This window comes from Biomphalaria glabrata, chromosome 9 (genome assembly GCF_947242115.1).
Source record: "Biomphalaria glabrata chromosome 9, xgBioGlab47.1, whole genome shotgun sequence".
NCBI classification, from domain to species: Eukaryota; Metazoa; Mollusca; class Gastropoda; family Planorbidae; genus Biomphalaria; species Biomphalaria glabrata.
Genome location: NC_074719.1, coordinates 11,632,855 through 11,659,626, shown reverse-complemented (window position 1 = coordinate 11,659,626; position 26,772 = coordinate 11,632,855). Strand labels below are relative to the sequence as shown.

The window sequence follows — 26,772 nt, the reverse complement described above, 5'->3', positions numbered from 1 at the left end:
CATCTTTATAAAAATTCGCATTTGATTATAAAGTCTTATATTGTTTCTCAAATTTTTAACTGTAGCCACCACCTAAACGAATACAAAATATTCGCTTATTCTTTCTCCTAAGACCGGCCCTGATGGCTTCAATGGTACTAGACTCCCACTGTTGCTCCAGTAATGTAATGTAAAATAAAAAGAAACTAAAAGACATGCAATGAAAGCACAATTTTCAACATGCTTGAAATCAAAATTTATGCAATGAAAGTTAAATCTTCCACATATCGTCTTTGTTTTCCTGAAATGGTTTTTCGTAGATACAGGGGCGAAGCGGAATGTACTGTGGCCCGGGTTCAAGCCTAGAGCATGATGGTGGGTCCCCTCCCAAATCTAGCCATCGTGCAGCCCATGCCTCTGTCAGTAGACGGTTAAGTTAAAAGAAAGGCATTTGTGTCAAGGTGCTTCTTTCTTAAGCTAACGGGGGTCACATGAATAAATCCAATTTGATGTCATTTAGTTACTGCTTTCTTCAGGTAGGCTACACATAGTGGTGTCATTATACTCACTGCTTAAAAAGTGCTCATACGACAGCTATGACAGCTTTAAAGTAACAAACACACGTAAGCCTATATATATATTAATTAGGACTATTATATATTTTCTTACTACTTACCAATAGTGATAAAAGGTAGTAGGCCTTACCGTTGAACATTGACGGACTATAATTCTGTTTCCTTCAATTTTTTTTTTTTTTTGTTTAATATTAAAGCCTATTTTATCAATGGGTATAGCACATCGCAATTTAGACCTAGTTGAACTGCATAAGTCTAACTAGGTTAGTAGCGAAGTCAAAAACAGTAGATACATCTATTGGCTGTTTTTCTTTTATCACTAATTGAAAAGGTAAAGAAAGATGACAACCTGCTTTGAATTGTAGAACTTGTTGTGCAGGCCCAATTAAGTGTGCATCAATCGTAATTTTAAAAATGTCTATTGAAGTAAGAAATAAAGTGTATGTATTGGCACTGTTTGAAATCCTTACTGGTATAAACGGTTGTCTATAATACACAAAATAATTCAATAATAAGTCCCTGATGATCGAGGATCATCACCCAATGATCGATTCACTTCTGCCTATTCAATTTTCACATTTTTTTAAAGTTATTATAAAATTATAAATGTTCTTCAGTTGACCCAGAGATTTATGTAGATTTTGGCCCTGAAGCATCTAACATTTTTGACTAACTTTGATTGAACTCACATTTTTTGACTTGACATTAAGGAGAACAAAGTATAATCGAATGATTATATTTCTACAAAGCTTATATCGACTCACTCTGTCTGTGTGTATGTTTGTCTACCTATCTGTCTATTTATCTGACATATGATTTTTAAAGGGTTTGCAAACATTGGTTTATATTGTGATAGTGTGGTTCTTGTTTGGATACATTATATAGGGTTTGGGTTTAGAGAAATAAAAAGATTTGAACAAAATTGCTTCTTGCTGATACTCTATCGTTGGTTTGTAGCTTCCAACAGTTAGTACAACTAAGCAAAAGAAAGTTTAGTAAATTCTTATTGTAGAACTAGAAATAAACGGGAAATGACTTCTTGTAAAACAAAACTTAATGCAATTTTTACTATAAAAAAATACACTCATTCAAATTAACAGTAGATGTAAGTAGAAACACAAGTGAAATGATCATTTCAACAAGATGTAACTCACTAAGATACACGTCTTATCTGTCTCATGTCTCTCATTCGTACTTATCTTGTCTTCAATTCTAACACCTGTATGTGAACTTGACGGACTTGTCCAACTCTTCAATCTTTGATTCTCCAAGTCTGATGGCACCCTTTGTCTTATATCCCACTCTCAAAATTTTAGTCTTATCCAAGTTTATGCGGAGGCCAATTTTTGGTGCCTCTCTATCTAGGCTCTGCGTCATTTCTTGTATGCATTTATTTGTAGCCCCGAGTAGTGCAACGTCAGCGGTGAAGTCCCAGTCCTCATTCGGTTTTGTTCACGCCATGGAATACCAAAGGCAGTCTGGTTCATTGCTCTCCTCTTTATGTAGTTGATGGCTAGGAGGAAAAGGAAGGGAGATAAGATGCACTCCTGTCTCAGATCTGTCTCGATGCTAAAAACTCGGTTGTTCCTTCTCCTGTTTTAAAGCAGCAATTAGATTGAATGTATAGGTGTCGAAGAATCTTGACACATTTTTCTGGATGCTATTTAATATCGTTATGTTATGTTTAAAATTTTATGAATACATATACTGTCAAGATTGTTTTATATTTGAGTAAAGCCTCTTTGTATTTAGGTTTAAGTCTACACATCTTCGTCGTTTTGGCATAAGTGTTTCTTAGTTGGCTAAAATGGCTTAATCTCCAGGAGTAGCTTAAATGGTGTTGTACCTGTTAGTTATAGACGCTGTCATCATAAGGTCCAAAGACTGTTGTTGAATTTCTTGTGCTTGCGAGGAAACATTTATAATTTTACACCATATTTTTGGGCTAAGGATTCCCAGCCTCTTTTTCGATTCTATTGCCTATGACGTCAATCAATTCTTCGTCTACCTTTTTGCAGGGGCGTAACTAGGGATTTGGGGGCCCCGGGGGATTGACCTCTTTGGGGGCCCCTTGCATTTTGACATTCGACATATGACATGAGATAATGTACGCAAATATATATAAGCTCAAAATCAAATTAGTTCAGTATATCAGTAAACTTAACAAAAAATAATCATGAGGACTCTTTTAATGAATTTTGCCGTTGTTTATTAGTTAAATAATGCACAAGTGACAACTCTCGTTTCACGTCGTGCATTCTGTGCAGCATAGACATCTATAACATCAACTACATCGATACTTTCTAGTATTTGTGACTTCACTGACATTAAAGCCATGATAAGCCTTTCTTGCGTCATTGTGCTACTGAGATAGTTTTTGATGAGCTTGAGCTTTGAAAATAATCTCTCACATGACGTAATGGAAGTGGCCTGAGTAGCGGTATTCGGAGGAGGTTGCAAGGTTTGAGCACACATAATTACCATATGAAGCCTTTTTACCTAAATATGTCTATTGGTGATTGTATTACTGGTTTGTTGATGAAAAGTGCTCGTGCATCAATGACATCATTTAAAAAGCGATTTTCCATTTATTTCATCATACAAACAGGAAAAGTAACACAGTTTGACATAAGCGTGTCTTCATCTAACAGGTGTCTTGGTTCAAGAAAAAACCCAAAGGTATCCTTTTTCTTTCCAGCCTTTGGAATCTGCCCTTCATCTCCATATGAAATTTGTCCAGCACTTCTGTCGCAACACGTTTGAATTGCAGTTCTATTGACAGTCCTACATTAGAACTCAACTTCCCATCAAGTCTTTTCTTTCTTCTGGTTGTTTTGATTACAGGGAATCCATAGTATTCACTACCTTCTTTTGCTTTTTCGATGGATTGGGTTTTTGTCTGTTTCTCATCATTTTGCAGAAAGCATGAAAGGGTACTAATTTCTTTAGCAGCTTCCCGTATATGCAGTCCAGACTTTTGTAGTTTCTTCTGAACTTAATTGGTCGCAGGAGCTTTGACCAGAATTCAAGATAGGCAAAAAATTCTTAATTTTCCACTGCATGAAGAAGATTACGTGCTAATATTATATGGTATTACGTCATTGTTGTTGTTTATGTTTTGTGCGAAAGCAAAAGGATTCAGAGCATACAAAAGTGGGAAAGATCCATATCTCGTTATGCTCGAGTATAGAAATACTCCGATAAGTGGACTGCCGTATTCACCATCACAACTGCTGACGAGTAGAAGACTCAGGGAATCATTCCAACTGATCACAAACTATTGAAACCATCGGTAGCTGAAAATGCAGAGACATTACTCAACGAACGACAGATGAAAAGCAAAGTGAAATACGATGCAAAAGCAAGACTACCTAAAGATTATTCTGTCGGAGAGTTCGTCTAGGTCAAACTTGGCAGAAAGCAGTTGTCATAAAAAAACATTCAGCACCCAGATCTTACATCATAAAGACAAACGATGGAAAAACATACAGAAGAAATCAACGCTTTTTGAATAAGAGTTTCGATGAAGACATCTCTGGGTACTATGATACCGATGAAGACAATGAACTGCAAACTGTTGGAACAAACGAAACAAACAGTTATAGACCAACGTCTAGAGAACTTGTTGTGCCAGTCAAGACAACCAGAAGTGGGCAAATTGTTAAAGTTCCTAGTAGACAGGTCCGGCCTTAGGCCTCAGTAGCCTATGCGGTCGCAGTGGGCCCCGCGCTTTCATAGGCCCCGCGCTAATTCTAAGTATTATATTAAACCATTATAACGTAAAAAAATTAACAGGGTTTTCGCGACCTCCTGATTTTTCCAGGGCCTCCGGGAAATCTCATGAAAAGGCAAAATATGCGATAAAGTCCTGAACTTTTTTTTGAATTTATTCAGATCTCCTGAAGAATAGACCAAATTGACATTTTGGTGTGCCAATTAATAAAAGTGGCATTGCGAGCTTTCATTTGATAAAAATTTATTGCAAAGACGAAAGTAGGCCTATTTTTTAATAAAAAAAAAAATAATTTTGACATTATGCTTATCCTTACCCAGACTAGGCGATCCGTTTCTCATAGGGCCCCGCAAATGCTAGGGCCGGCCCTGCTAGTAGATATCACTCTTAAGAACTTTAAAAGGAAGGGTGTGATAATAACTTCAAAAGGAAGGATGTGCTAATATTATATGATATTACGTCATAGTTTGTTGTTTATGTTTTGTGCGAAAGCAAAAGGATTAGATGGAAATAAAAAGGGAGTTTCTATTGAATGGAGGAAAGATTAATAGAGGGGTAATAACTCGAGTGTGAAGTTTAATTCTGAAATTATAGATGTCAAACCCGAAAAATGGACTATTTTAGCATTGTTAAGAATAACTTTTAGATCTGTTATACTCGATTCTGTAAATTTGGCTTCAAGTTTAATTAGTGTAGCCATAAAATACTCGCCATTTAGATCTATTATTAGTAAAGGTAACAAGATACCTGGAATTCGCTGTATATCATGCAGTTTTATTCGTGGCAACAAAGTTTAAAACGTAAAATTAACTTTAAAAAAACTTTGATCTCTGTGGGAAAAAAATATTTTTAAAATGTCAACAAAGTCAACGTACTGATAGACCTAGATCTAGGTTTAGTCTTTGTGATAAATTTAATACATTAATGTTGAAAAAAAAACACCTGTTGACACTATTTGTAAATCAAATTTATTAATTTATGTACTTACAAATTTATTTCGGACACCCGTTTGGGGGACCCCCCCCCCAGGTGGGGGCCCGGGGGGATTTTAAAATTCTCCCCCCCCATCCCCCCCCCCCCTTAGTTACGCCACTGCCTTTTTGTCATAATCTGGGTGTTATAAGGTGTCTACTAATCCTACCGCAGTTAGGTAATGAGAACCCAAAACGCTACTATATTTTCTTCAGAAAAAAAATATTGGTAAAAGAAAAAGGAAAAGGGGGGGGGGGGCTGAGTGGACTGCTACTCGTAAAGACGAGATGATTATCTAAAAATATCTCCGAGTTTTTTCCAAATATTTTATGTCGGAAATTCCCTGACTTGTAATTTCCGCATTTTACTATATAGCGTATACTTTAGAATGATGATTATTTGAAATTTCGCATTCAGTGTACAGATAAGACAAAATCATGGTTTACACTTTTGTGAGAAAGCAATCTATATATGCAGAGCAGTAAAAAGAAAAAAAAGTATCAATAAACACACTGTAGAGCTATTATTTTTGTAGGTAAGTGAGAATTATTATCTATAGTCACGTTTTCTCTTAACAAATCGTAAAGCAACCATAGACATTAGTAATAAGACAAGCAACCCTGTTTTTTTTTTTTTTTTTGGCTGGAATATTTTGTGTTCGTAATTTTTTTTTTCAATAATTTATTATTGCAATTTTTCATTGGATCTAATTAAATCACTCATTCCAGCTTTCAAATATTTATTTTTCAACAATTTTTAAAAATAAAAGACATTGAAAAACGCAGAAATATAATCATCAAATTAATTTATATAAACATTTAAAGCATTAAATTTAGTATTTTGGTAAATATTAATTAAAGTTATGTTTAATAAGTCGTAGTGTTCAATCTTACATCAATAAGTTAATCTAGGCTTAGTATAAATTTAAATGTTTATCTTGATTGATTGCGCTTTACATAAATGCCTATTAATAATTATTTAAATAGGCCTACTTTTATTTTTTTTTTTTACTTTCCAACTTTTTTTTCGAGTGGGGTGGTGGGGCGAATCAATTTCTTTTTGCAGAAATCACAATTTGTTAGCATAATTAGTTACATCTCTATATGATAAAAAGCTACTTATTGATATTTTAACCAATCTAAATATTATGTCATTCTCTTCTGGTATGTTGGCCGATTTGGTGGTGTGAGTGATGGCGATAGCATAAATCCGACCCTTAATTTTCGAGTGGGGGGGGGCGGTTTTTATTTTTTTTGCGAAGAAATCACAGTTTGTTAACACAAGTAGTTACATATCTATACGATAAAAGCACTTATTGATCTTATTTATATATATAATAACTAATCTTTATATTATATCGTTCCAGTTCTGGTATCTTGGCCGATTCTGTGGCGGTGGGGAGCTGGCGGGGGTAGGCGAGTACATCATTGCCCTCCCCACTCTTGATTTTTGAGTGTGGGGTGGGGCGGTCCAATTTTTAAACAGAAATCATAGTGTGGAAACAAAATTAGTTGAGAATCTTTATAATATAAGCTACTCATTTTTATTTGAACCCATTTGTATAGGCCTAATATGTCACAGCACACTCTAATCTCAAATTAAATCATTAGTAAATATAAAATGAAAGAGGGTTGAACCAGGTGGTTGGGGCGATAGATGTAATCACCCCCTCCCCACCGGGCAGACCAATACTTTTGACAGTAGGCTTTGAGGGTCGCCGCCAAAAAAAAAAGACTTACCCATACCCCCTTCTAACTCATTTTTTACATTAAAATACCTTTATTTTAATGATTTTTAGCTAAACTATATCATTTATAAGATATTCTAACATAATATGCGACTTTTATGTCACTGCCGGCTGTCAGGGTTCGACTTTATATATATACGCTGCTGCTGCTGCTATGCTCTGCTTGTCTCTTGTCTTGTTGTGTTTCTTAACTTGGCTCACTAGGGGTTTCTTGAATATTAAATAATACTTGCTTGGTACTTCTTGGTTACTCAGTTATAATTCAATACTTGCTTAACTCAAATACGAACACTTAATATACATCAACTCTAACTCCTCATATTCACGAATATCGATAATACTTTAATACTTAATAAAGCACACTATTATATCACTCTTATGAAATACACAAAACACCAGTCCATCAACTTATAAATATATAAATGCATAAATACCAGTCCAGGAAGTAAACGTCCAACCTTCCTGGACCGGGAGCAAGACCTTACTGACTTAACACATTCTCTCGCACATTCAACGAAGACTTAATCACTCAGTTCACAACACGTGCAACACTTCGCATTCATAACAAGGGGATATAACAATCATACCAAAATATCAAACTAACATTCATTCTCGCCATACCTCTCCCTGACATCCCCCCTCTCACGATATGACTTATTAAATAACAGTCATTCAAATATATACATACATACACACACTGTGTCATACACATACTTATATACATATATATATAAACATATATATCTACACACAAATGTATATAATGTACATGAAAGTGAAATAGCCCTTATTAACCTAACAAAAGAAATATGTCCAGCTATTTACAACAAAGGGAAAGAGAGAAAAGAATAAATGAGAAAAAAAAATAGTGGCATGGAGAGTTAAATTACAATTTGAAGTCGGCAGGCATAGTCCTTCCCATGTTAATATTTAATATGTAAGACAGCAAACATACAAGAAAAGATCAACTCCTATGTATAGCAACAATATACGACAAGATACCATCTCTAATAGATAAAGGCACGTTTCACATAATATTGGGAAAAAAAAATGAATTCTAACAATTATAACTACTACAACTATGCTAAGTCTTGACAGTGTATCTGCTAGTAGACAATGGTCTGTGGTCAAACTGGATTGTGAATTCACGTAAGTATCAGAGGTATCTGTCTAGGCGTCGGACACTCGCTGCTGATGACATAATGCCACTCTCTATGGATCAGCTCTCTGCCGAGGTACTTTACCGGAAGGATGCAATCCACTTGGTGCAACACACAGAAAGCTATTTCGGGTGAACTGTTTAGATAATACAATATATAAAGATTTGGTACAACAACAAAAATTAAAATACAAGAAGAGGACAAACGTCCAACCTTCCTGGACCGGGAGCAAGACCTTACTGACTTAACACATTCTCTCGCACATTCAACGAAGACTTAATCACTCAGTTCACAACACGTGCAACACTTCGCATTCATAACAAAGGGATATAACAATCATACCAAAATAACAAACTAACATTCATTCTCGCCATACCTCTCCCTGACACCGGCTAAGCTGAATTGTTTTTTTTATTATGAGTTGTATATCTTGTATTTCATGTTTTTCCTTGCAGGCAATTCAGTTCGTCATGGCATCTTTTCAAAGTGATGATCAAATTCAAAGTGATCACACTTCTATTGCCAGCAATACTGAACATGCGCCAGTCAACGATCGAAATGATAACAATACTGTAAGTACGCTAATAGACACGTGAATTATGTACTTCATGTGGATACTTTTAGCTGCAGTAGTTATCGAGTACAATCTAAGAATATTAGTAAATGCATCAAATTACGCTGAACTGTGCATTTAAAAAAATTGAATTCTTAGGCTATAAACATGTTCTTAATGAACATTATTTATCTAACAATCATTTATGATTATTTTTTATTAGCTATATATTGTTGTAAATCTCTGGCAAACAACTCAACAGTAAGGATAAACAAAAGAGACAGGTTTAGTATCAAATGAAATACAAAAACTAATTCGACAATCCGCCTTCGTTGTACGCAGATTCCTTTTCAGCTGCCTTGGCAGAAGTTATAGTCTAACTCATAGACATAAATAAATATAGACTGGCCGATACAAGAGTTTTATGAAACGAAAGTTTGTGACTTGCAATTTTGTGTACTTTATTATACAGCATTTATGAGCAGTATAAAAATGAAGTATTCATATCTATTTCAACCATAACCTATATAAGTATTACAATATTTTCACTTGTGTTTTTTTTTTATCTCTAAGACTGAAGATCATGCAACTTTTCAGAATTCGGAAATCCGACAACAATAGATGTACATGTTTTCAAGTTACATGAAGTTATTTTCTTTTTCCAGTCTATATTTATTTATGTCTATGGTCTAACTCTAAAACAATCCATACATGCCTTGCACTGAATAGTGCGCTTGTGCACTAGTTTACGCACCGGTGCAAGGCAGAACTACAACAATACGTTAAGGTAAAGTTTTCTCGTAGTTATGTTTAGAGTTTAAAAAAAACTCCCTCTCAAAAGTTCTGGATCCGTCCATAGTAGAAATTGAAAAGTGCTGCTCCAAAAAATCAACGATTTTGTTGTGATTAGTTTTCTAGTAACATAAATCAATATACGTGACAGTATAAATATGTGTATAATATTTATTTGTTTATTAATACTCTCTCTATTTTGATCCAGTATTCTAGTCTAGACTATTGCCTTTTTAGATTACCTCTATTTAATTCGTAGCTTCGTAGAACGTTTGGGTGGGTGGGTGGAGCCTGGATAGTTGCTGTATATCGTTGGGAAAAGAATTACTAGCTCCTTTGTCAAACTGGGACAACTTTTGTTTGACCAAGGTACTATACTAAATGAACAGCAACTTCAAAAGAGAAGCATCTACTTGGAATAAATTTGACGCCAAGGGTGATCGAAAATTTGTTTTTGTGATTATATCCTAATCTGCTAAAGAATGTCGACTTGTCAGAGTATGCTAGAAAATTTTATAAACCTTTTTTAAAAGAGCCAACACAAATTTTCTAGGCATAAAATCCTTCTTTGTCTCAATCATTTTATTTTGTCGGCGCTGTAGGATGCGCGAGGTCATGCGCAAAGAACCTGTTTCCTAGACGGCTTTGTAAAAAAAAAATGGAAGTTACTGTTCCTTTAGTATAGTTTAATATAGGGTAAAGTGTTCCATTGTTTTTTGATCTAACATTAATTAGTTATCAAGATAAAAACAATCGCTCTATAAGTTGCATAAAGGAGGTATTGTCTTAAAACAAAAGTATTTTAAAATAATTTTTTTGTTATGTTTCCAACTTTGGATCTATGTTCCCAAACTAGAATTTTCTAAACTCAGAGTAAATTTATACATGGGCGTTACCATGATTTTTTTTTCTGGTGGGGAAGTATTGGGGCTTGGTAATTTTTTTTTCTTTTTTATCATTTGTCATTAGTTATAAAAGCTAAGCATTCGTTCTCACACAAGGTCTTTAGCTTAATAAAGGGAGCTTAAAAACAACTTTAATCTATGAAGGCCTAACTGTTTAATGAATTTTTTAAACGACCTACTTTTTTTCTTTGTTTAGGCTAATTTACCCATGACCTTGAGAGATGAAAAAAGAAGTGACCTAAACGCCGCTTTAAGTAGGTGTATTGGCTTTCGCTGTTTAACTAATTTAGAATTATTATTCTTAACTATTTTTATCATTGTTATGCAGACAATAATTATTACTAGGTTCATGGGCGCCCGCAGGATTTTTTGCAGGGGGGTGTAAGTTGCCACCAATGGCTAAAAGTCGTAGCTTCAACTTTTTTATTACAGAGAATATTAAAGAAAAGAATTGGTGCCCCCTCGCCCCCCCCCCCAATACTTAGACACATCAATTCAGTGCCAGAGATATCTGCATTTTCATTACCGAAATACCAAGAAAACGCAGTTAATTCATGATGTTGTCAGTCGATACAAATCAACGTTTTCATGACATGGGAAGTACTTTCCTCTTATATCTCTTCTATCCTAAACTGGTGGACGTGTTTAACCTGCTATTTTATTAAGCGCTAACAATGACCGCAACTCCACAAGAAGTAAATACATTTACCAAGAGGACTGCACTCTTCACTCTTGTTCAAAGAAACGTTTACTTATATCAAATCGAAAGACAGCTGGCAAGAATTTATCCCCGATGACAAAAAAACAACAACCAACTTTTATCATATTCTAAGCCTTTACTAAATATGATGAAAACTCTAATAGTGTGCAAGTGAAAACAAATCGTCACGACTAACACGCTATAGAATATTGAAGCCTATAATAAAGCGCACATGTCGGATATGAACTACAGATGAGCCTCTTCTAGTGTATTACAATAATAATTTTTTCCTTATTAGCTTCATTTCAGTGGAAGCACTACATGTTAAGTTGCTTCCTAGTAGAAGTTAACTGATTTGAAGGTGTTAAAAATCTGGCTAAAAGTTGGTTACTCAGAATTCAGAGGGGTGCACGTACATGGTCAGCCATCAATTCCTGATAAGCCTAGGCTAGTCTACTACAACTGTACTTCAGTCACCAGTGGAAGCACTACTTGTTTAGTTGTTAATTAGATTTTTATTGATCTGATGGTCCAAAAAATGGTTAGAATTTGGCTTCCCAGAATCCAAGGTGGTGCAAGTGCACCCTCTTGCACCCCCATGCGGTCGCCCATGACCAGGATACCAAGCCTCGCTCGGTTGAATAATTTGTTGAGGAAAGATATTTACTTATTTTGGAAACATTTTTGTAATGGCAAAAATAAGCGATCGAGTTAAGACTCCCAATCCAAAGATCTGCTTTTGTGTTCTTTAAGTTCTAAATGTCAATGTGCATGGCGATTAGAATGGAAAGTCTTTTAAGTCCCCATACAAAACACGCGTAGGACGTAATCATCTTCTTTTTTTTTGAAGTAACCTCTGTATTTAATGTACTTCATAAGATAAGATTTAGTCTAGAAAACCACAGCTCACGTCGAGTCGTTTACACTGCATCTTGTGCCTAATAGTATTGGCTTTTTTTGGCTTGGAAAAAAGTCTTTGCAGTTTAACTTCTCAAATGGTTACGTTCAGACATTAATATTACAATATATATTCATAAAGCCTTAATATGAAACATCAAGTGATGCGATTTTTTTGGGGTAAAACATGAACTTTTTTACTATTAACAAAATAAAATGGCAGAAAGATGTAAAAACATTGTGTTAGTATTCTAAAGAAGTATTCTCATTAAATTAATTTTTGGACAAACAAGTCGGAGCAGTCAACGAATTCGCATACGCTGCAGCTTCTTTCGTTTTATCTATAAACTAAAAAAACAACAACAAAACAGGTCATGTTCCAGAATTCACATAATAAAACCTCCTCAGCCCCAAAGATACACATAAATGGACATCCCATTAACGTGGTAGACAGCTTCACATATCTAGGAAGCATGGTATCGAATGACGCATCGTTTTCAAGGGAAGTTGATGACCGTCCGGCCAGGGCCAATAGTGCTTTTGGATGCCTCAAGGAATGAATTGGCGGAATAAATCTACAAAATTTTATTGTCTTCCAAACAGTGGTTCTCTCAACTCTTCTATATGGATCAGAGACATGGGTACTATACAGAAAGCAACTAAGACTTCTAGAACGCTTTCACCAAAGATGCTTGCACTCCATCATGGACATATGGTTGCAAGACCGCACTACGAACAGCGATGTTCGCCGGTATGGACAGTATAGAGGGACTTCTTTTGGTTCGACAGTTACGCACTTGGCTCTGGTTTGACCGTTATAATTTTGAAAGTATAATAATATAAAAATTGAATTTGGCATGTAAAATCAGGCTCACAAGCTGCATGAGGCTCTTTGACTATTTGGCTGCGGCTCTTTCACTAATTGTTTAGTGCAGGCATAGAATATTATTAATCAACTTGCTTTGTAAGAGACTACTAAACATTTTTGAGAAGCAATCCTACAGAGAAGAGGCACATTTGTCGAAATAAACAATAGTCATAAGCCATTAAATCGACAAACAAAACTTATGTAAATTAGGCAAAAAAAAAACTGTTAAATGAAATTATTGTTTTTCTTTGATTCGATCGGGTGAACAGGAAAACGACCACGCAGGGAAGGCGCAAAACATTCGTACGTGACTAATCTCCCAGAAGAAGAATCCTTGGAATTGTTGTTACTCAAAAGATAAACGCAATGAGTAGATATAGCCAATGTTGTAATTTTGAGTGCTTCAGTGCGACATTAAATTTCATATGAAAAAAATCTCTATTTCAACAGACGAAACGTAAAGTATGACATGTGTCAGGTCTTTGTTTGCATGAAATTATTCAGTATTAATATGTTTAGTTATTAAAAACAATTGGAATTGCAAATGTGTGTGTTATATTACTTTAATTTGTAATATTTTAGGCCCAAGTTCAGCCTGATAGTCACACCATACACACCCACTTGTACATAGACTAATAAACGATGTGTATGATGATTTAAATTAAAATATGAATTTAATCTAATGATATTTTCTACAATGAACATGATATATGATCAACAATTATGATAAAGAAATATCAGTACATATAGTATGGTATGAAAATTCAATACTAATAGTAGATTCTAGTAAATACTTAATTAGTATTTAAGAATAAACAAGACTAATTTGCCTTAACTTATAAGGTTCAGTTATATTGTTCACAACAAGACAACAACTGGCAATACACGTAGATCTCTATTCCAGCCAAGATACTGTTCACTGACGATCCACAAATAAAAGTTTATAGCTCACAACTTCACAAAACACCACCAGGTCTGAATATAACAATCCGCAATCTGGAATCTGGAACCTCAGACTCGTAAATCAAACTTGAAACATCAGACAGAAAACCTGAGATGAAAACCTCAGTCCTGTAACCTAGAACTGAGACTTGCCATTTCACCACTGAAACCAAAGACTGAACCCCTATAGAAAGATAAAGAACAGATTCTTCTAATCTTCTAGTCTAATTACAAAATACGAATACGATCGAATCCAAATAAAAAACTATACAATATGAATTAAACTCACCCTAAACAGGGGTCAAGATAATCCTTTAAGAATATATCCAAGGCAAACGATAAGGCTATCCAGTACCATGAGCACAAGGAGAAATTCAATAGCTGAGAAGATGCAGCCTTCTTCAGTCTAGCCAAATGGCGTGAATGCACCAGACGAACTACGACGAAAGTCTACGTCATAAAAAATTATGACGAAGCAACAAGGGGAGATCAGCTAGTCCACAAGAAAAATAAAATAGCACGAATGACGTCATCACTTACAGATGAAATCGGCGCTATTAAAATGTGAACATTTTTACCAAGCAACTAATTCAATAGGTGCGACAACAGGTGCAAAAATGTGTTTATCAATATTAAAAACAAAATTAATCAGGAGATACTAACCAATAGTTTTATTATTATAAAGTACTATGTGCGCATTTCTTGAAGAAATTTACAAAGTTATGGAACTGAAAGTTAAGATTATCCACTCCATTGTGGCTAAAACTCTTTTCCATCGCCAATTTAAAGTATGCCTAATTGAAGTGGAGACTGAGTATGCAGATAATCTCGTTGAATATCGAGAAACGTTTCCTTTCACTGTTACCTCATCTCTCTCATATGTCCCTTGACTTTCGTCCTATGAGGTGCTGTGACAGTCCACGTAACCAACTCCCGCCACTTATCCCTGTCAGCAGCTGTTCTTAGCAGGATATCAAGAGAGAGGCCGGTCCCTTCTTTTATGTTATCCAGCTAGCTTTTCTTTGGACGACCCTTTCTTCGTGCTCCCACCACTGTACTTTGTAAATAACTTTTGATAGTGAGTTACAATAAATTTGCATACGCTGCTGCCTCTTTCGGTTTTTTTTATAAACCTCGAGAAAACAAGTCATGTTCCTGAAGACACCCAATAAAACCTACTCAGCCCCAAAGATCACCGTAAAAAGACAGCCCCTTAACGTGGTAGACCACTTCACATATCTGGGTAGTATAGTATTAAATGACGTCTCACTTTCAAGTAAAGTTGATAACAGTCTGACTAGGGCCAGTAGTGCTTTTGGACGCCTTCAGACGCGAGTTTGGCGGAATAAATCTCTCCGCCTGCCTACAAAAATTATTGTCTATCAGGCAGTGGTTCTCTCAACCCTTCTATGTGGATCTGAGACATGGGTACTATACAGAAAGCAACTAAGACTTCTTGAGCGTTTTCACCAAAGATGATTGCACTCCATCATGGACATACAGTGGCAAGAAAGTACTTCAAACAGCGATGTCCTTGCGAACGCCGTTATGACAGTATAGAGGGACTTCTTATGGTCCGGCAGCTGGACAGGGCACTTATTCCATATGGGAGACGAACGTATGCCAAAGGGAGTCGTTTTCTCTGGTCGACGTAACAGAGGCACCCTACGGAAACGTTTCAAAGACGAGCTTAGGCATAGAAGAGAGCAGCTGGTTGCATGCGGCTTGAGAACGAGACAGCTGGAGGTCACTCACAAAGGCCGCGGCATACACATTTCAGACCAAAAGAAAATCCGATGACAGACACAGACGGCGACAAGAAAATCTTATTCGACCACTGGCGGACAATGGTTGTGCTTTAATTATGGCAAATTATGTAGGTCACAGCTGCGTAGCCACAGGAAATACTGCATTTGTTATTATTTCTAAAATTTTATAAAGCGGATCATTTGACGGCGGCTCATGAGCTCCAAATGCTGACATCACCAGTACCCCATTGCACTGCAACAACAAACTAGCAGTTAAAAAATAAATGGGGAACAGTGGGAGTTTAACTAGGATTTGTTAACAATTAGCTATATTTTGGATTTGAAATTATTTTCATTATGATTAATTTTATTTTCAGTTGGAGAATCAGAAGCTGATCTACACAAATATCTTGTTGGCTGTAGAAAGAATCCAGGTCATACACAGTTTATACCTATTGATACATTCACAATGAAACATTTACCCGAGGGTAATCAAGACGATGATTTGTATGAGCTTATCAAAGTTACAGCTGACCTAACAGTTAGAGTTGGTGTAACTATAGCCAGTCCAGACAGACCAGAGTTTTGGCCAGAGACAACTCAACCATATCCATTTTACAATATGATGAACAGAAGTAACTTGAGGATAGGAAGTGGCAGAGTGTGGAGAGTAAGTCAGTACCAAGATGGACTCAGTACAAGCGGAAGTACACACTGGGGGTACACTAAATGTTGGTGTAGAAAATGTGAAGCTTCAGAATCACCAAGCAATGTGTGGTGGGAGTTTGATGTTGAAGCAGCAGCACATGTCGTGTTTGATGATATTGAAGCATCGCAAACGACCTTAAGACTTTTCTACGATAGAAATGATAGTCCAGTGGTCAATCTTGATAAAGTCAGAGTTTATAATGTTAACATTGAACATGACACGTGTCCAATGAAATCAGTTACTTGTGACCAAAATGTAGGTAGAAAACTAAATGAGTTGTGTCTCCATTGCAAAGATATCTGGGAAAAAGTCTGGAACAAATATAGCAAATCTAGAGATGAGCAAAGGTTGACCTTTCTTGTTGCACATCCTCACGGATGTTCTAAACAGGTCAGTGTTGGTCGGTGGAAAGATAAAATACAGGTAGATGAAGACAGGTATAAATTCACTTACACAACATGTACATGTCCTGGAAGTAGTGGTGCCGCAGTGTTCTGTCTGGGGTATAGAGGGTGGTGGGGCTTAAATCAATGTTTACATTCAGGAAGTTTGAAATCTAAAATAAATTATTCTGGAGTTAGCTCGGATTTTTAATTGATATAATTTTAGAGAAAGAGCCATACCAAATTTAATTTTTTTTTTTCGTTAGAGAAATATAATTTTTTGAACTGATTTCCAATATTTTCTGAGAAAGATATATTTAAATAAATGTAATTTTGTCTCGAAGTTATTTACTACCTCAAAATGACTTTTAAGTTTAAGAAAAACAAAGACTGGATAGATTTCATTTGATCTTAGCATAAAAGGGGGGGGGGGGCTAGAAGAACGAATTAACATAGTAATTTTCTTTCCACAAATTTTTTAATACCATATTAGACTGTAACACTTATTTCTATGAACTTTGGATGTGTCAAACTCTATGTCTTGTTACTTCTTCATGACCTTCATTCTTAGTTTTAAATATTAATCATTACATTTATACAAATAAACATGTTCAATTTTTAGTTATAGTTATTGTCACAACGTGAGTTGTGGTGCCGGGGATTTCGCTTGAATTAAAATAGTTGAATAAATGACGATCTAGGATTCACAATAAAAGATTCTTTGTTAAAACACAACTCTGGAACTTTATTTAAATATAAAACGTAAGTACAGCTTATGTACAAGTTACAGATCAACAAGCACAAATAACATTACAAAGGCTTTAAATCAGAGCTCATAGAACACGCGACTGTCTACTATGAAATTCTTTCATCGACTGCCGTTCTTTCTACTCTCGTCAATTCTCTGGCGCTAAAATGTCTTTATTTTCAAATCAACCAATAGATTTGCAACATCGTAATTACGTCTCGGGTAAAACCTGAGGCGCTGTCAAGGATCTAGATTTGTGGGGTAATTCCTGATGCTCAGTCAAGGGTTTATATTTCTATTTACACATAAGCTTTTAAATGTGAAATATACAAATAAATCTATAATGGCATCTGTGACATATTACCCCCCCCCTCCATTTAGCATTTGTATGGTAAAAAAAATGCGTTAAAATAATACATATAAAATGTCATCATTTTGAAATATAAAAAATAATTATGACATTATAACTCATTTGGTTAGTACTAATGTGAAAATGTGTACATGGAAAAATATATTGCATATGAAAAATTGACATAGAAAAAATTGATGTATACATGACAATCTTCTGAATAATGATACTAAATGTAATACAAGTCTTAATATGTGTGAAGCAATGAAGAATTTCAATTATAAGTCATGTATCTGTACTATTATAATAGGATATATGCAATAATAATATACCTGAAATAAAATACCTGAAATAAAATGCTCATGATTTAAAAATTAAAATGTCTGATGCATGTCATATGCAAAGATGCTGAAACATAATAAACAAAGTATCTTGAATGAGTGACCTTCCTCAGTGGGTTGCTTGGTGCTGAAAAAAATGTAACATAATCTGATATAGAACTCCTGTGAAAAATGAGTAGACAAATTAATTAATTAATTAAATATAACTGGATAATGTTCTTCCTTGACGAGTATGAATGATAATGGATCAAGTGACACTAAATATGGTATAGTACATATATAAAATGTAAGTGTGAAGTTCAGAACCCTTCTGAGTTGCCGTCATGGATGTGTGTACGCGTTTTCTAAACTTGAAGAAAAGGTCTTTCCGTTTATGAAGCTGTTGTCTCCATGTCATATTGATCTCACAGATAATGTCTGATTGAACCGCGTTTGAGTTTGGTGAAAATAAGAACTGTCCGAAACCAAAACTCAATTTTCTGGTTGATGAACTTTGACGCTGTAGAACAATGGTAGCAGAATGCTTTGCATTAGAATGTTCAATAGAGCAATGACTGAACATGTCTGAGTTCAATCGGCCAATACAGCAATGTTGAAGAAGTTCATTTGTTCCTTTCTGAAGAAAAGTTGCCCTTTGAGTGGACGGAGGATGAAACTTGGTGTTGTCAATGTTGTTGCTCTCTGAGTTGCTTTCAAATTGCAGGACTGAAAATGTTTCAGAAACACTGGTAAAGAAATCTGCATGGTCTGTAAACACTTTAGTGTCCTTCACTTTCTGTAATGCTATGTCATCCATAGTGATGACCTTGGGAATGTCAAATTGATTTGATGTTGATATATCATCCAGAGTGATGACCTTTGGAATGTCAATTTGATTTGATGCTGGTAATGAAACATCTATCTCAGGAATGGGTGTTGATGATGTTTCTTCTTCTTCCTCAGGAATAGTTGCTAAGCTTGTAAAATTATCAACTTCTGCTTTGATGTTTTCATTATCTGTTTCATGGTAATGTTCAAACATATGAACATGAAATACTCTGGTAACCTTGTTGACATTGATTTCATAAAGCAGGTTGGAAATCTTTCTGGTGATGGTAAATGGACCTTGCCATTTGTAGAATAGCTTGTTACTCTAATCTGGTAACAGTAAATTGACTTGATCTCCTTGAGCAAAATATCTTGATTTCATGTGTTCATGTACTATTCTTTGACTTTCAATGTTCTTGGTTGTAATGGCTTCTTGAGTTGACTCACATTCTTTCAAATGAGGAATACTTGTATGAGTGTTAGAGTCAAGTTGCATAGTTTTTCTTTTTCTGGTATAGCCAAAGTTGATTGAATATAAGTATCTGCTTCTGGTTCATGAGACTTGTCTTGATTGTAGCAAAAATGTTCAATGCATATCATAGTATTTGATGCAGATGCAGTTTTTCTTTTGTCTGGTATAGCCAAAGTTGATTGAATATAAGTATCTGTTTCTGGTTCATGAGACTTGTCTTGATTGTAGCAAAAATGTTCAATGCATATCATAGTATTTGATGCAGATGCAGTCTTATTCAAGTCTTGATGTATGAAGTCATCATCAGCGGTTAGGGATGGGAAAGTACTTGGCAGGGATGGGCTTGTATTGTCAGGTAGGGATGGACATGTAGAACCAGTAGCAGGTAGGGATGGACATGTAGTAACAGGTAGGGATGGACATGTAGTAACAGGTAGGGATGGACATGTAGTAGTCAGTGATGTCCCTGTAGATTTGCTTGAGTCATGATGCAGAGATTCATTGTTGTCAATTCTGGCTATGTAGTCTTCTTTGTTCTTTGTTTTAGTTATGTTGCTTTTCTTTTGAGTTTGTTTCTTCTCACAATAATCATGTTGACAATGTGAACAATTATTAATGTATTTCTTGACATCTTTGGTCAAGCTAGGCCAATAATATTCTTTGGCAATTCTCTTCTTAGTACTTGTTACACTCATATGTTTGGTTTCATAAAACTCATGCTTGGCTTTGATTATTTGTTGTCTGTACTTCTGTGGTACATATATTTGTTCAATTACATTGTACTTGCGGAAAATATACTTCTTGAGAAATCCATCTTCGGGATATGCTGTACGCTCTCTTAATTGAGCTTTCTGGTATATTCTTGTTAATGTTGCATCATTCTTTTGTTCAGCTTTGAATTCGGTATTTTTCAATTTTAATAATTCTCGTTTTAGTTCTTCTTGCCGTCTTTTGTCATCTTCTCTGTCTATCTCAGCTAATTTATTATCAAACCATCTTTCTCGTTCATGTGAAAGAATATTGAGTTTTTCTGCTAAAGCTATGGCTTCACCTATTATGTCTGTTGTTAAAGTCATGTTACAATGTTCTTTTGCTTGATATTCTTTTTCTTCCTGTCGATGAACCCATTCATCTGGTTTAGGTACTTGTTTTTCTTTAGCTATGTCAAATAATTCTAACCATCTTTGTGTTCTTGTCTTTGGAGACATGTTGAAAAATATACCAACTTGGAATGTAGAAATATAGTAACGTTTTGAATATAACAAATCAATGTTAGTTATGCCGTAACTGGCTATGAAGTATAACTTTGTTTTACAGTAGAAGTACTACTGGAGTCGTAAGCTTCGATATATAGATCTATTGAGCCGAGTACTTTTTTTACTGGTTTAACAGTTGGTTAAATCTGGTCTTCTGTTTACTTTGTGCCAGACAAATGATTATTTACTGGTCTTCTTTATAATGACTATAATGCCAGTTATTTGCTTTACTGGTCTTTTATATTGCCAGTTATTATGTATACTGGTCTTATTCCTTTTGCCAATTACATATAATAATAGATTTCGTGAGTTAGACGTAGCTCTAACGAAAATCTTTATAAAAGAATTATCGATAACCAACTGACCTGTTAAACACAGAAATTCTGTCCTCCGTTAAATAAGAATGAAGTTCCTTTAAAGAGTTTAGAAATTGGTCCTAGATCTTGAATAAATTTCGTTAGAAGTTGTCCATAAACTTTTATTAGTCGGAGTGCAAGATGTCACAACGTGTGTTGTGGTGCCGGGGATTTCGCTTGAATTAAAATAGTTGAATAAATGACGATCTAGGATTCACAATAAAAGATTCTTTGTTAAAACACAACTCTGGAACTTTATTTAAATATAAAACGTAAGTACAGCTTATGTACAAGTTACAGATCAACAAGCACAAATAACATTACAAAGGCTTTAAATCAGAGCTCATAGAACACGCGACTGTCTACTAGGAAATTCTTTCATCGACTGCCGTTCTTTCTACTCTCGTCAATTCTCTGGCGCTAAAATGTCTTTATTTATTTTCAAATCAACCAATAGATTTGCAACATCGTAATTACGTCTCGGGTAAAACCTGAGGCGCTGTCAAGGATCTAGATTTGTGGGGTAATTCCTGAGGCTCAGTCAAGGGTTTATATTTCTATTTACACATAAGCTTTTAAATGTGAAATATACAAATAAATCTATAATGGTATCTGTGACAGTTATAGTCTTTCTATCAATTCAGTGGGTTGATATTTTCAAGATAACATTTTAAAAAGTCTTTTGGTTACTTTCATTTTCAACATGTTGCTGGAAGTATAGAGAAAGGTGAAATGTTATTGAACTATAGATCTATATTATTGAAGAGAAATTAAACATTTCAATGCTGCTGTTTGAATCAGTTGTGTTTATCTCATGAAGAGGTTGTGTGTTTTATAACCCATTTCTATAGTGAACTCTCTACCAAAAGTTCACTTCGAAAAATCTTATCTAACAATGTAAATTTCTTTGTTAGCAGAACTGAAATATTAATTTAAAAAAAACAACAACAATCTAGAACCACGATGGTGATGTGAAATATATTTATCTTCGATAGAAACAGGCAGATTAAAAAATAGTTTTAAAATATTTATTGATTACGAATATATATATATATATATTTATATATTTATTTATTTATTCTGGATAAGCTATTTAGTTGTAAGTTACTGTAACTAATGTTTTAGATGTTCATATATCCTTATTAAAGTCTTGGTTTCTTATATAAATGTATGACTACTTTCATTCTAACCCGAATCCCACGTATTCACATCCAAAACACAACCGTATCTTAACCATGACTTCTAAAATAAGAGAAATATCTGAAGATAACATTTGATGATTCATTAGTTCCTGTTAATTTCTACCTTTCGAAATTAGTAAATTTTTAAGAAAATATTGTAACACGGGGCAGCTATAGTTTTGTAGCCTACGGTTAACGAGTGTGTCATTTTTCTAGCACAACAGCCAATCGCCTTTTCTTTTCCCCAACTAATGTCAATAATTAGAGCTGGGTGAACTTAGAAGCGCCCATGGATCCCGAGATTAAAATACTCAGTCTTCATCAGGATTCGAACCCGAGACCCCCGCTTCGGATGCCAAGCGCTTGTCAGACACATTTGTGATGAAAAGCAAAAAATAAAACTCCCTCGTTTGTATCACAGTGTGAACATACAACTATTTAAAACTAGAATTATATTTATTCCGAAACAAAATCTACATAAATATAGTTTTAGTTTTTAAAAAACGACGTTTCCATGTGAGATTTGATACATTCAAAAAGTGCTCTCACCATCGACATCAAACTTTATCTGAGTGCTTGCATAACAATATTATGTGGTGAAAAAACAACAACTAATTAATTATAACTCTTGACAACTTCCCAAATATTAACCAGTTCCACCTTTCAAGGATGAAATGAACACACCCCCAATATCAAATGTGATCTGAACAAAAAAATGAACAAGAAACAAATAAGAAACAAACATTTCCTTTGTTATTGACATTTTATTCAATTGAATCAGAAAGTGAACGCAATAGTTTCAATAGTACAAACATTAAAAATATTTGTTGAATACAGGAGGATACAAAACAAAACATTAAAATTATGAAAATACAACGCGTTTTTAAAAAAGCATTTCAAATCTTACAAATGACAAAACAATTGCAATCATATCTTTCATACCGCAGAATTAAATTGTTCAAATATGATTGGCAAACACAGTTTCACACTCAATAATTATAGTTCTTGAGTGTATATATGACACTTTTTTCATTGTTTCAAAAGTTTTCTTCATTTCAACAGCTACAAGTAACTTTTAGTGGTTAAAGGGAAACTCCGATGTTTTTTTTTTAAATTCGATTTATAATCATTGAAATTATGCGAAAAAAAGTAAATATTTTACCACTTTTTATTGAAATGTTCAGAAACATTTATATTTAATAAATTAGACAGTAAATTCTTTTTAAAAAATCCCCCCCCCCCCCCCCCCCAAAAACGAGGTTCTTTGAGATTGTGTTTTTTCGTCACTGCCCTCAAAAATACTGAAAGCGAGCGAATCTAGATCAAACCAATCGTATTGCTTCATTCTTACAGTGTCTGTTAGGCTAAGTGACGGCCTAGTCCATGGCTATGATAGTCACTGGTACAAGTATATAAATCATCCCCATCCCTCCGTGTCCCAAAAAGTAAAAAGATCATGTGTCTGACTGATTCTAAGAAACTGGTCAGTGTAAGGCTAGCCTAGACTACGTGTAGTCGGTCATGACAAGACAACCAAGCGACAGTGTTTGTTGTGGGTGGGGAGTGGAGACCATCGTTATAGAAGGCCTCAACACTGACCTGCAACGTCACAACCTGTAAACTTTACTGTATGGTTTTCCGTTATACAGTAAGTCAACAGATTACATTAATAGGTTTGTGTGAGGTCACATACAAACCCGGTAAAAATCTGACCGTTTCGGATGCGCTGAGAAATTGCTATCAATTACTAAGTTATTATTCAAGATATATCATGTGAGGTTATATTATCTGCACATTAAAACACATATTATATCGAAAATTGTCAAAAACATCGGAGTTTCCCTTTAAGTTATTATCCCAACTGTGTGACATTATTAAAAATATCGAAAAAAAAATCATTTAGATATTTCAAATTTAGAAAATAATTTTAAAGAAAAGATATTTGTAAAATTATTTTCATAACTTGATCTCAGGTAAGGAGAATACAAACTAGACATTTTTTTGTTTACTTAAAACTTTCGTACTAACAATCTCTCTTGCATCAGAGGAAAAGATGTCACCATTTCTTTGATTATTTTACATTTTATAATCAAGCGAATGTTTAGATATTAAAAACAAGCTCGCAGACATACGAAACAATTTAGCTTGGTTGATTTCTATTTTTATGATATACATGCTTGATTTTAAAACATTTACCTTTCTTTTACAATTCACATAGAAGTATTTTTATTTGTTTATCCAAAAAAAAATTGCATTCTTTTTCAATTTCAAAATGCAAAACAAAAACAACTTTTAAAGGTTTGATGTATAAATATTTGTTTATATATGTAAGGATAAAATTATGCTGTCTGCTTTATTTAACCTCTAAATACATATGACGAATGGGGACACTTGTTTTACCCGATATTTCCTCCGATATGGCGTGCATTGCTTCAGTATCATACATATTCATTAATCAGACCACTTGATATTATTTATCTTTTAAATTAGGTCGCTTAGATAAAAACGTGTGCTTGACTGCACCAATATTGAATACCGGTATTTACCATGTTTTTGTTCTAGGACCTATGTGACAGTCTGATATAAAGGAAAATGTATTCCCTAGGTTCGCTAACTATAGAATTTTGCAAAAGTCTTAAATCAGCTGGTTGCTGCCCTTTGTCGTATTTTTCACAATTTCCAACAGCACAAAAACATAAACTAACTTGTAAGTTACGTTTGAATAGAGATATTAGTTTAGTGTCCAGTTTAGACAAGCCTTTACACATAGGTGATGCTCATAGCCACTCGGCGACTTTCCTCGGTTCCGCAACACAATGCCCGTTTAATTAGAACAGTTTTGCCAAGTCCAGACAATCTATTTCATTACTTAATGACTTGCTGTGAAGCCCATCTTGCCCTGTAAAGCTGGACAAGACGGCAAAGTGATTTTAAGACTTGTAGAAAAGCTCAAGGGAAATAAATTTCTTTCTCTTTTGGCAACTTCCGGGACAGGGTAAAACAAATCCACCGTCTGCACAACTAGGTGGCAGCCCTTTAGTCACATTTTTAAAAATAGATTTTTTGTTTGGCAAAGTCGCTAAGTTAACCAGAGCTACTTTTTTTTTTAACAGACTCTCAAAGCATTATAAAGAACGTTAAAAAATTCAAACACATCTAAATTAAAATCCACACATAATTGGCAACAGTTGAGCTCCATAATTAAAAAAAAATGACATCAACATGTATGTAAAATAAAACATATCGCCATGTATGCATTGACATTATAGAAAACATAGTGTGGAGAAGATTAACCAATCAACACGCAGTTAGTTCAAATTAACCAATCAAAATGAAGGATTTCATTTGTTTGTTTGTTTGTATCTGAGGGGCAAAAGGGACTAGATGATGGGATTTAAAAAAATGACTTTGAAAAGATTTGAGAAAGTAAGGCCAAACTAAACATCCATATTGAAAAGTCATCTAGGCTTGCCCCGAGTCACACAATGTCAAGGCCTGTATAATTGTTGGATCTTCTTTAGAACCTTCCAGGAACTCTTCAAACGTCAATTGGTCGTCTTTATTCTGATGATATAAATAGTTAATGGAATAAATAGATAATAACATCTTAAAAGAATGGAAACAAAGCATACATATTTATTTGTTAAAAAGATGTGGGATGTGTGTCCGAGAGGCTAAGTACGCTTGGGCTTAGCTTGGCTACCTATCAAGGAGGTCTTTAGGTTTCCACTTCTGACTCGACCAGGGTTGTGTTTACTGAGCGCCTAAAGGCGGCATGGAAAACCTTCTCCCAGATACCTCCCCCCCCCCTCAACAACTGGTTCACAAATGAGATTGGACCATAGCGCTATGAGCATGCTATAAGCATGAAAGTTTCGATATAAAAGCATTTTTTATAAAGCTGAACAACAAGACTAACATAAAATCAAACATTTGCGAGGAAAAAAAAAGTTGTCGGTTGTTGTTATATCTATCGGACTTGACTATTTCTATACAAATGTAAACCGTCTTTCAACTTATTGCCAATCGTTGTTCAATTAACATGGGACTTCTCTGCTGATAATAAAGTTTATTTCAAAAGACGCAGGAAGCTTAGTGAAAAAAAACACACAATTTTGTTTTTGTATTTATATTTTTTTAATTAAATTTGATTTTTAAACTGGACTCAGAAAATCTGCTAAACACTTGGGAAAGAAAAATCCTCAGAAAAATGTATGGTGCCATACATGAGGAAACAGGATGGAGGATTCGCACCAAAGAAGAAATATACCAGCTATACGAAGACACCCTTCATATTGACGGAAATAAAAAGGAACAGATTACGTTGGGCTGGTCGAAAGAATGCCAGAGAACAGACGAGCCAAGATTGTTCACCGGCAAAACCCAAAAGGCAGGCGCCCCAAAGTCAGACCACGAGTACTGTGGCTTGATGACGTAGAGGCAGATCTACAACTACAACTAAAAGTCCGGGCATGGAGACGTAAAGTCCAGGATAGATCAGAATGGAGAGATGTGCTAAAGCAGGCCAGGGACCTCCATAGCTGTAGACCTCCATAGGCTGTAGCGCCACTAGGATGGATGGATGATAATTAACATTTA

At 34.9% G+C, this 26,772-nt stretch overlaps 2 protein-coding genes across 8 annotated transcripts in view; one reads left to right on the top strand and one right to left on the bottom strand.

The window, feature by feature from the left end:
• The first annotated feature begins 5,891 nt into the window (after nt 1-5,891).
• Nucleotides 5,892-17,048, top strand: LOC129928432 (uncharacterized). The gene is made up of 4 exons (XM_056042845.1): nt 5,892-5,915; nt 8,622-8,738; nt 10,613-10,670; nt 15,949-17,048. The coding sequence occupies exons 2-4, from the start codon at nt 8,637-8,639 to the stop codon at nt 16,872-16,874; spliced, it is 1,086 nt and encodes a 361-aa protein (XP_055898820.1). The 5' UTR covers nt 5,892-5,915; nt 8,622-8,636; the 3' UTR covers nt 16,875-17,048.
• A 7,213-nt stretch (nt 17,049-24,261) lies between these two features.
• LOC106051324 (neuronal calcium sensor 1) overlaps nt 24,262-26,772 on the bottom strand; it is a 107,173-nt gene continuing 104,662 nt past the window's right edge. For all 7 annotated transcript variants that reach the window (XM_056042859.1, XM_056042860.1, XM_056042855.1 and 4 more), the window contains exon 9: nt 24,262-25,737. In XM_056042859.1, the coding sequence (XP_055898834.1) occupies nt 25,636-25,737 (102 nt within the window). In that variant the 3' untranslated portion in view covers nt 24,262-25,635. The remainder of the gene's footprint in view (nt 25,738-26,772) is intronic.

What these genes read in the sequence shown, in the direction of transcription:
- LOC129928432 (XM_056042845.1), top strand. Translation starts at nt 8,637, where the DNA reads ATGGCATCTTTTCAAAGTGATGATCAAATTCAAAGTGATCACACTTCT. An exon ending in ATCGAAATGATAACAATACT is followed by an intron (nt 8,739 to 10,612) that starts GTAAGTACGCTA and finishes TTCTTTGTTTAG; the next exon opens with GCTAATTTACCCATGACCTT. An exon ending in TGACCTAAACGCCGCTTTAA is followed by an intron (nt 10,671 to 15,948) that starts GTAGGTGTATTG and finishes TTTTATTTTCAG; the next exon opens with TTGGAGAATCAGAAGCTGAT.